The 10098-nt window shown below is 46.7% G+C and overlaps 5 protein-coding genes across 5 annotated transcripts; 1 reads left to right on the plus strand and 4 right to left on the minus strand.

Moving 5' to 3' along the window:
- Positions 1-37: 37 nt before the first annotated feature.
- Positions 38-622, minus strand: V1513DRAFT_434066 (uncharacterized protein; the record flags this gene model as incomplete). Its single annotated transcript, XM_066896458.1, has 1 exon — positions 38-622. The coding sequence occupies one exon, from the start codon at positions 620-622 to the stop codon at positions 38-40; it is 585 nt and encodes a 194-aa protein (XP_066750883.1).
- A 1334-nt stretch (positions 623-1956) lies between these two features.
- On the plus strand, positions 1957-2838 carry V1513DRAFT_427905 (uncharacterized protein; the record flags this gene model as incomplete). Its single annotated transcript, XM_066896247.1, has 4 exons — positions 1957-1996; positions 2048-2259; positions 2310-2588; positions 2641-2838. The coding sequence occupies 4 exons, from the start codon at positions 1957-1959 to the stop codon at positions 2836-2838; spliced, it is 729 nt and encodes a 242-aa protein (XP_066750884.1).
- Positions 2733-4452, minus strand: V1513DRAFT_453456 (chaperonin 10-like protein). The gene is made up of 3 exons (XM_066899240.1): positions 4280-4452; positions 4003-4227; positions 2733-3945 (listed from the first exon to the last, which is right to left on the minus strand). Exons 1-3 carry the CDS (start codon positions 4401-4403, stop codon positions 3200-3202), a joined length of 1095 nt encoding a protein of 364 aa, XP_066750885.1. The 5' UTR covers positions 4404-4452; the 3' UTR covers positions 2733-3199.
- Positions 4453-4561: 109 nt separating this feature from the next.
- Positions 4562-6533, minus strand: V1513DRAFT_266011 (permease for cytosine/purines, uracil, thiamine, allantoin-domain-containing protein). The gene is made up of 2 exons (XM_066894536.1): positions 6308-6533; positions 4562-6248 (listed from the first exon to the last, which is right to left on the minus strand). Exons 1-2 carry the CDS (start codon positions 6435-6437, stop codon positions 4702-4704), a joined length of 1677 nt encoding a protein of 558 aa, XP_066750886.1. The 5' UTR covers positions 6438-6533; the 3' UTR covers positions 4562-4701.
- Positions 6534-9106: 2573 nt separating this feature from the next.
- Positions 9107-9680, minus strand: V1513DRAFT_427908 (uncharacterized protein; the record flags this gene model as incomplete). The annotated part of the gene is made up of 3 exons (XM_066896248.1): positions 9107-9359; positions 9407-9622; positions 9667-9680. The coding sequence occupies 3 exons, from the start codon at positions 9678-9680 to the stop codon at positions 9107-9109; spliced, it is 483 nt and encodes a 160-aa protein (XP_066750887.1).
- Between the last annotated feature and the right edge of the window lie 418 nt (positions 9681-10098).

A 10098-nucleotide genomic window follows, 5' to 3' on the forward strand; every position in this document is an offset into this window, starting at 1 on the left:
CTAGCTCACAAATTCTACCGGTACGATACTCTCCAATCTATCTCTCAACTTCGCCCATACCTCCGTCTGCGTCTCTTTCCTTTCTTCCCTCTCCACGAAACTCGTTAGCCCTCTCCACGAAACTCGTTACAGGGCTCACCCTACAGTCGCTCAAATATTGCCCATGAGTCTCTTCACCTCCACCCGCCCCGTGAACAACTGTCCTGCTCGCGACTTCCGAATTTCGTGCGTGCATGAGGAACCGAATCAACGGGAGAAGCAGTTGTGTGGCTTCTGGCATTATGCGGCAGAACCCAGGATTCACAAGATTGATGACCACCGGATAGCCAGGGGAAGCAGGTGCGCACACGACAAATATTTCAAGTAGTTTTGATGACACTTGACATCTTTCGCCCATGTTTGCTGTGTTTGGAGCGAACATCGCCTCGAACAGCGTCTTGTGTTTTCCAGTCTGACGGCTCCGCGCTCCGGTTGAGATAGTGGTGAGAAAATGCATTTCGCAGGTCACCAAGGTGAGATGCGGCTTAGTGTTATATTTCGTTGCTGACTCTTTCAATTTCGGCAGGAGGAGCAAGCCTAGGAGGAATGTAGATACGACGTTCGTGGTGATAGTGAAATTCATGTCGACTCGCCCGCGTTTTCTAGGAGAATATCGAGACGGTCGAAATTCTGCTCGACTCTCCTTGCAAACCCCTTGACACTTTCATAGCTACATAGATCAAGCTCCCATGCCTCAATAGCAGAGTCAGCCTCTCCTATGTCCTCCTTGGCCCTTTGAGAGCTGTCATGTCACGGCCGGCGATGATAACCTTTGACCCCTTGTTCTTCAAGGAGTCCTGGATCGCTTTTCTAAACATAACATCCATGATCATGTCGTCTGACACGGTCATGATCACTGGAGGGGCAGGCAGCTTTAAGCCTTCTGGGAGTGGTGAGCTAATCTCGAGATGGGGTCGCAAATAGCGATTGCGATAGATCATTGCTGAGAGTCTTCTTTAGTTTGTTCTATACCGTATTGCCTTGGTCGTCTACCGAATTCACTTCCACACTCTTGCCAAATTGGCAGGACCTAAGCTCTACGCAGCCTATTACTTCCCTATCTTCTCCAGGACAATCGGCATAGGTAGCTGGTACCCGAGTTGTGCGCCACAAACTCTGCTGTTCTGCACACGATCTAGAAGAAAGCTCTATCCAATAGCTCGGAAGCCTGTGAGGAACTTGGCGTTGCTGTGGTAGATTACCAACATGAGATTGCGAAGATGAATTCAAGAAGAATGCTGTCAAGAAGGACGCCAGGCCAGGTGAGGTTGCTCTTGCTTGGTTGATTGCCAAAGGCGCGATCCCAATTCCAGGTACTACGAAGATTACCCGACTAATATTTTCAACTTCACTGCTGGTATAGTTAATCGTAAAACTTTTGCAACCAATCGTATGGTAGCGTATTAGACTACGATTACGAGTTGTGACGGCTCGCAAATCATATCCACCGCATACCTCCTTGTAGCACATGACGTCAGCGAACTCAACCTTGTTCTAAGCCACGACCTCGCTGACATGCCGCAATGTCTGCGGCTCTTGCCACACCACCCCAAGGTTCTATCAATCCGTCCATGATGACATCAAAATTTTTGATTATTCATATGAATCGAAAGCGCGGAATCTTCGTAACCACGGTTCACGTCATTGCTTATTAATAAGGGCTTTATGGAATCATAAGGATTTGGCGTGATTCTTACTGGCGTTCATATACGTATTTGATTATAAATCCTCCGGATATAATCACTCTGACGTTTGGGATGAGTTAACTTGGCGGACGGCGAAGTCAGCTTCAGAATAGTGAGGCGCGGCTGTGTGTTGCAGATAAATAGTCGTGTTCCTTCCTCGTCAGGGATAGCATTCTTCAGTCAATTTACCCAGTGATCTCAACATTGTCAGCAAGTCTTATTGTCAGAAACTATGTCTTCTAAAGTCATCGTTGTTACTGGAGCGAACAGAGGTTCGTGTCTTATCATACGACGACGACTTATTCGTTACTAATTATGAACAGGCATCGGTCTTGCGCTCGTGGAACAGTTCAGCAATCGTGGTGACATTGTGATTGCGACCGTTAGGTCCAAGGCAAAAGCAGGTGGGACACCACTTACTACGCTCCCGAATGTGACGCTGGTCGAATTGGATGCTGACGATCTCTCAACTATTGATCCTGCTGTTGAAGAGATCGAGAAGATTGCTCCTGATGGCATTGACGAGGTTTGGAATGTAAGTACTAACTATTGTTAAATATATGCAATATGAGCTAATGAAAATAGAACCTTGCAGTGTACAACCACGGTCAGAACTCGTCCTCAGTCCGTAATGTCGTCCCGGATGACATACAGATGGTGCTCCAAGTCAACGTCATCGCGCCAGCGTACTTCAGTTCCAAGCTTCTTGCTCTGCTTGAGAAGCGAACGACAAAGAAGATCGTTTTCGTGTCGTCTGTGGTGGCGTCGTTCGAATTTACAAAGAGTTTCGGCGAAGTCCTGTCTCAAATGGGTGCTCCATTCGTCTACGGTGCATCAAAGTCCGCACTGAATATGACGGCTTTGGTAAGCTTTTTTCTTGCGATTATCGGTCGATATATATATGCTAACGGAATAGTACTTCCACCAACAACTCAACCCATCCGGGTTCACCATTGTGCCAATTCATCCTGGCATAGTCCTAACCGGCATGAACCCGAGAGGTGCGATCTCGACGGAGGAAAGCGCGACTAAGATGGTAGATGTCGTCGACAGCGTGTCTTCGAAAGAAGATTTTGTGCTTAGAAGCTATGATGGCTCTATTATTGGTTGGTAAACTGTGCGGATGCCTGAATGGTGCTAGAACATAATAGTTATCTTATTGATATTACATATGATTGGTACTTGGTTCTCAGTGGAATATAATATATCTACATCCTCAGGCACGTGCTGAAGGCGTTGGCTCCCGGAGATATGGACCATGGCGTAATCCTCCGGTTCATGATTTGTTTAGTGGAGATATTGACTGTCCGTGCGTTCGCGTACGTGCGTGTCTCGTGTAATAGTCAATTGCAGGCATCCGGCGCTTACGCACGACTGCATCTATAGTACATCACATGCCCACAAATCTCGCTAGATGTAACTTACTGTAACACCAACCTCGCCACACGCCATATTGTAATTATATTGCCGCCCTCTCATCCTTGAACTCTGTAAACGTATTTTACTCCCCTGGCTTCACCATTCTTGAGCTTGTTCAATCCTTGTTCGACGCCGGCCAATCCACCGGGAATCACCTCGAATGGATGCCCGCTAAATTCGCCTCTAGCAAGTAATCGTGCTAAGTATCGATAAAACACATATGCAAATTCCACGTCAAACTTGACACTGTCCTTATCAGCTGGTTGATTCGGCATAGATGGCTTGTATACACCGTAATGGCCACTGCCAACATAAGTATATAGGATTTCGACTGAGGATGGTATATCTTCGTCCTCATAACGGTTGGAACCTGCAACGACTGAAACCTGAAACGGACCAGAAGTGGCAGAACTGTGCAACATTTGAGCAAGAGGCACCCACGTCCCCTTTGAGCTAATTGCGTCAAGCGCGTGCCTCGCTTCGAGACCAGCGAGTGCATCCTTCACAGCTATTTTCATGGCCTCGACACCATGCCGATAGTCTATTATCCTGTCACCTCGAGAAAAGTCGAGTAAGTCGTCCACAACTGCGTGACTGCCGCCACTGATAGCAATAATAGGGTGGATATTGGACAATCGTGCTAGTTTTATTGCAAACGTACCGAGCGCAGAAGACGCTCCATAAACAATGAGGGGGAGAGGACCTGCGCTTGCTGGTAGAGGGCTCCATGGTGGAGGGAGACCCTGTCGACGGAAAAGGGAAATTGCAGCCGTAAGAGTGACAAGGGGAATCGTTGCGGCTTCTGACAATATATGTGAGTAATAATTTTCCGACTAAAGAAAAGCAATGACATCCTCACCCTCAAAACTTATGTTATCAGGAATGATGAACGTTGTGTGAGCAGGCGCGACAGCGTACTCTGCGTAAGCACCTCCAGGTGTGAGCATTCGATGGAACGCAGCGACGCGATCTCCAACCCGGAACTCGCCAGTCTTCTGAACAAGATTTCCCAACAAATACACAACTCCTGCAATATCATCCCCACTGTTAACTGCTATATTTAGTGCGGTGATATGTGACCAGTCTTGACAGGCCCCAGTTAGTGAACTAGTTATGACTCTGTTGTGGAGAGTTACCTTTGACGTTGCTTCCGGCCACAACTACTTTAATAACGATCTCGTCATCTGCAGGAACTGGAATAGGTACGTCCCGGATTTCAGTCCTAAGACTCGGTAAAGGGTGCACAATGACTTCTTTCATTGTCGCTACAGTTTGTCCGAGTGGAGGTTGCGGCAATGAATTTATATTGGCTGTCCCATACCTCGGCTATGACATCACGCAAATTAGAGTTTTGTTCTCAATATTTAAGTTTGGGTAACAAGGCGGGCAACAATTGATGGCCACTGAAGACACATCAGTGATTGGAAGTTGCTGAGCATCTTGCTGCTGTAATGAAGTCGTTTGCACTTTTATTTATTCGACAGTCATCGACTTCAGAGTTACTGGCTAAAGTATTATATAGGCTAGGCCTTCATATTAAACCAAAAAAAACCAAAATCTAATTCTTCTCGCGATTGACTTCAACAACCGTTTCACCGAGCGCAGCCTCGATCCCCTCGTCCACCAACGCCGCGTTCTGCGAGTGCAACAGATCCGAATCCGGATAAACGGCTCTATCCAGCATCGTCTCATTTGCCGGCCAAAATTTGCATAGCAAATAATATGACAACATAGCAGATCCACCACCATAAAAGTAACCTAAATCATACAAATGTAAAACACCAGCCGGAACTTTGATTGACGAATTCACGGTCGGAATGAATCCGGGCAGGAGTGGTACCCAGCCAATGAAGAACGCAATGAAAGCACGCCAGTTTGTGCCCCATTTGTTGTAGCGGTAAATACCATGTCTGTTGTAAAGTTCCCAGACATCGTATTTTTGCTTGTGGACCAAGTAGAAATCGGAGAGGAGGATGCCAGCAATGGGGCCGAGCCAGACAGCATAGCCGGCCATAAAACTGATGAACGAAGGAGCGCTCTGTAGGATATTCCATGGAGTGAGCGCCCAGGATCCGATAACGGCGACGATGAGCTGGCCGCGACGAATGTTGATGTACCGTGGGAACAAGCAGTTCAAATCGTTGGCAGCCGAGACCGAGTTTGCCGCGATGTTGACACCGATCTGAGAAATCAAGAAGAAAAATGCACAGAAAAAGGCCGCCGCCCGACCGCCACGAGAAGTCCACTCGTCAATGAGCTGGAGTGGGTCCCAGAAGATCGTCCCGTAAAGGATGTCGGAACCCGCGGCGACGACGACACCAAAAAATGTGACGAGCGCGCCGGTGGCCGGCAACACAAACGCAGTGATGTATGCGGCATTGTCATTGACCGCGTATCGGGTAAAGTCCGGTACGTTGACTGCAAGTGTGCACCAGGAACCGATGTTTGCGTACAATCCGTTTAAAAACGTCCAGGCGAGAGTCGACCCTTGGAGAGTCGTTTTCTGAGTCCAGAGCGAAGTATGCGAGACGCCGACCGAGTGGATAACCCAACCCATAATCGCGAACCCGATAATCGGCGTCGTAATAGATTTGACCACGAACAGCCACTTTAGGTGGTGCATGGGAATCCAATGTATTGGCAGGACTATGAGGAAATAGATTACATACGCGGTCATGAACTGTGTGGTGATGTGTGCTGACTCAGGCAGTGTGTTCTTCACATTGTGGAATGAAGGCCAGATGGCGTATAGAATTGACGCAACGCACTCGGCGCCGGTGAATGCATTTACGCCATACCAAAAGATGCCGACAACCATGCGCATTATGATCATCAGGTAACAAAAATAGTAACCAAAAGATGCGCGGGCTTGGACCGAGAAGTTGATATGATAGCGCGAACCTACTACACCATTGAGCACGATGATGATACCGGTGATGAACTGCCCCATGATTACACAAATGAGCGAGTCACGCCACGAAAGGCCGACTTGCATTAACGATGCTGCATTACGGAAACCACTGGGAGAGAAATTGTCAGAGATCCAGTACATCACATAGTTGTATGTGCGCCATGTCCGACGATGGGGAGGCACGGGATCGAGATCTACACTTTGTCAGCCTTTAGATATTATTTGCGAACCCAACCGACATCGAGAAACGTACCAGCATTGGACCGGCGGAGCGCGTCCGCAGAACTGAGTTGAAGTCGTTGCTGGACTTTTGACCAGAAACTGAGTTGGTGAGTACCCATCTCGGCCCTCGACTCGGCCAACGAATTCGATTCAGCGCCCATGTTGTAAACGGCGAGCAACAGAAAAGTCGAAGACCGGAGATATTGGGTTTATATGAAATGCAAGTCATAGCTCGGCGCTGCCGACGGGCGGCTTTGAGTGAAAAAAAAAAACAAAAACAAAAACGTTCGTGATCTCGCTCGGCGTCGGTGACTGATAAGCTAAGGTTTCAAAGTTTTGACGACTCGCCGGCGATGTCGCTCACACGAGATTCGTTCTATGTACGGGATTTATTGCAAATAATTATTCCGATAAAGCCGCATCCAGTGGCGACTTTAAAGTGGTGCCTGATCTGCGGAGATAGTCTGCGGCAGAAGCAAAGTAGAATCCGTGCAAATATCATACACTTAACTGTCAATTTTATGCGGCGTCAGCACGGGACGAGTTTGATTCTTTTGTGACTGCCCCACCCATGCTTAGTCTCATCCAGTCATCGTTCCGAGAGCAGGAAGCGAGAATTGTATGCCACACCGAGTATGCAGTCTCAATTACGGATTATCTAGCTAGTTTCTATTGCTATTTGGTTTTCTATTTTGTTTTTGCTGTCTGAAGGAAAAAGAAGTGCATGGTCGGCTAAAATGCAAACTCCATGGGCATTAAAGTTTCAGCAAAATCACACAGCTGCATATAACCAAAAAAAGTCCTCAGATTAATATGCATTCTCGAAGCAACACACAAATCATCACTTCCACAATCTTTCTACTGACACTCCAGTATATAGTCTCTGACAGCGGCTGCCATTCGCGGATATTCATAAGTTGTTCATCACCAAGTGGGTGAATAGTCAGTTCTTCTCCGTTGTGACTGATTCATCTGGTCTATCTTCAAAGTACCGGTCGCCCTTCGGACGATGAGACAACGATCAAATGTCCGTTGGCTTGACCCTAATCTCGTTATGTAAGCCGTGTCGTCGGGCAAAATCGAATACGAATAAGGCCTCCCAAACCAATAGTAAAATATATGGTAAAATACGAATATGAAAAAGTCGAATATTTTATTCATGTGCAGCCCTACATCACAACGTGCAATCATCGAGGCAGGTTTGCTAGAATCACGCATTCGAGGGTTAGGGTACTAAAACTCGGGTTTAGAGTTTGTACTATTCTTAACGCTTGTGGATAAGGTTTAAATGCTGTCTGTCAGCCGTCAGTTGTTGATTGGCACAGTCGAGGAGTATTTTGCTCCAGAAGGAGTAAAACTGCACGTTGACTTGGTACAAACTCATGAGAATCCGTGAAGTTGAATCTAGTCAATTTGTGTGGCATTACACTTTACTTTAGCTTCACTAAAAAACTCGGCAGTGAACATGAACCTAGAGGACATTGTCAGCCACTGGATGAGGTACAATGCCCTTCTTTTCTCTCGCGCTTGCGATCGCTATCGATCCAGGAATCCGTGACAAGTGGAAAGCTTGCTAAGAGGCGCGGCCAGACGCTTTTGCGGCGCAACCATTGCTCCCAACGAGCTCTCTTTTCAGAACATCTTGCGCCTTGGTACCTCTGCAGCAATATGCAGATATGGATGAAGAAGTTGATTTCCAAGCATAGAGTGAACTTGATCAAGGTACTGTTACATTAAGATTATGGCTCACTATACACAAAAGCCTGGCACGGATTATCTGGATTGGCGTCCTAGTATGGTGACTAAAGGTTAGTCGCGACAATTAGGGGTAACCCTAGCCCACCGGCCATATTTTTCGAATGAGAATGCTTGCAGCATTGTGTATGGATTTTCTCAAGGTCATGTTCTGGCTGGCTCCTAGCCATTAAATTATAAATTCCTGAATATATCTACAAAGAATACCAGACAATCAAAGCGCAAACACGAAACCAATTAGAAGAACAAAACAATGCCAATACCAACCGAATAGAAGACCGCAACATTCAAAGTTTTGCAAAATGATCCCATTGTGTTGCAGATGTGCCTGACATTCACCAATCCGCTCAATATAGTAGGAAGTTGTTATATTCTTACGCATTGAGACGAAATAGTTTTCAAAAGCTGGCGAAACAAAAGTATATCCAGGCCATTGAATCTAGTGTGGAGTTCCTCGGTCGTCGAAACTGACACACACTCTCAAAGATTTCCATCTCCTTCTCAAGCTGTTGGACCATGTCATTCGAACCCAGAAGCCGTCACACGATTCTTGCCAGGCTTAATGATGTCCCGAGCGTATTGTCCATCAAATTGAAGGGAGCAGGGAGCCATGGCATGCGCAGTAAAAATCAGATACCATCAGACCTAAGCCTTTGCCCTTCTTTTTAATAATGGACTCCCCATTTTCAGTCCAAGTTACGGTGACGTCGTCGTTCCTTGTTGAAATAGCATTCATCGTGTGTCACAAGCACAATTTCTTGCTCGCCGTCTGTAAGGGTAGGCAGTACAATTTCAGAGCAATCTTCGCCGTCATACTCTCTCATCTTTTTCCTGTAATTCATATTCCACAACATCAGGACGCTCATGGCCATCGAAGTAGATATCCTTAGTATAAGTCTGTAATGTGAAAGCCCACAGCTTCAAGTACCATGTAATGGTAGGTAACGACACGATTCATTGAGCCGGTGACTTCGGGATAGACAACTTGTTCGCAATATGCCTTAAGCTTCGTCACAGACCGCGCATTTGGAGACAGAGTTCGAAAGTAAGATGGACAGCGTTCACGCTTAGTTGCCTACTGCATCATGCATAAATTGATGGTACCGAGCGGAGCGAACACGAACACATTTGACGTGAAATGGGCATGCACCCATCCGTTATAATATGCATTCTGCATTTCGGCGTCGCCTGCAGCCTCAACAGGTAAATGCAACCCATCCACAAACCCAAATGCTCTTTGAAGCATTGGGTGCTGCTTGCGGATCAGCATCGAAAACGTCTGCAAAGCCACACTATCCTGGCCTCCGGAATACTTGTACTCAAAACCTCTAGCAGCAGCGTGAGACCATGACGAATATACGTAGAGCAAACTGACGGTACGATGCCGAATATCTCGTTCAAGGTAAACTGCGCCATGGACGAATTCAAAAAGTGGAGAACGAGACCTAACGCCCCATCAGCATCAAGAGACCTCTGAGACCGACGTGCTTCACCCTGCACAGAAACATCGTCTGCAGTGATAGGTGTGGTGTCCCACCGTGTCTGAAACCAGAATCTAAGATAAAATGGCGCGTTTTCTTCTTGGAACGGACTATATCACGTGAGTTTGGTAATCTGGTTTGCGAGTCTGTCTACGGGAAGGCACCCATTATATATATCATATAGAACTAGTGCTAACCTAATTAGGAAATGTAGGGTAACACTTTAAAAGATAGGGTAACGTTTAGCTGCCAAAAATTTCATGCTTCCATAGTAACGACGAATGTACTGTCGATTTTCACTTTTTCGATTTTGTAACGTAGGGTATGGGGATCCCGGTCATATGGGGATCCCGGTCACTAAATACCAACTTCTAATTTTTATTCTGTCTTACGCGCCACACAACTAACCAAATCCGATTCTTAGTCGCTCAAAACATTCTCTACTTCTTCCTCTTCATCCACGTCATCTACTTCTTCAACTGGGATCTTACGTGGACGCCCACGTGGTCGTTTTGCCTTAGGCTTCTCTTCGGCATCGCGAACGATTTTCAGCACTTCCTCCGTACTGAACACAAATTGTCCCTGT

Source organism: Lipomyces chichibuensis, assembly GCF_038497645.1.
Source record: "Lipomyces chichibuensis strain CBS 12929 unplaced genomic scaffold V1513scaffold_58, whole genome shotgun sequence".
Taxonomy (NCBI): domain Eukaryota; kingdom Fungi; phylum Ascomycota; class Lipomycetes; order Lipomycetales; family Lipomycetaceae; genus Lipomyces; species Lipomyces chichibuensis.

Bases quoted from the DNA above. Each gene is read 5' to 3' on its own strand.
- V1513DRAFT_266011 (XM_066894536.1), bottom strand. From the start codon at position 6,437: ATGGGCGCTGAATCGAATTCGTTGGCCGAGTCGAGGGCCGAGATGGGT. The intron at 6,249-6,307 runs GTACGTTTCTCG...GACAAAGTGTAG, and splicing joins GCTCCGCCGGTCCAATGCTG to ATCTCGATCCCGTGCCTCCC.
- V1513DRAFT_453456 (XM_066899240.1), bottom strand. From the start codon at position 4,403: ATGAAAGAAGTCATTGTGCACCCTTTACCGAGTCTTAGGACTGAAATC. The intron at 4,228-4,279 runs GTAACTCTCCAC...GGGCCTGTCAAG, and splicing joins GGCCGGAAGCAACGTCAAAG to ACTGGTCACATATCACCGCA. The intron at 3,946-4,002 runs GTGAGGATGTCA...ATATATTGTCAG, and splicing joins TGATAACATAAGTTTTGAGG to AAGCCGCAACGATTCCCCTT.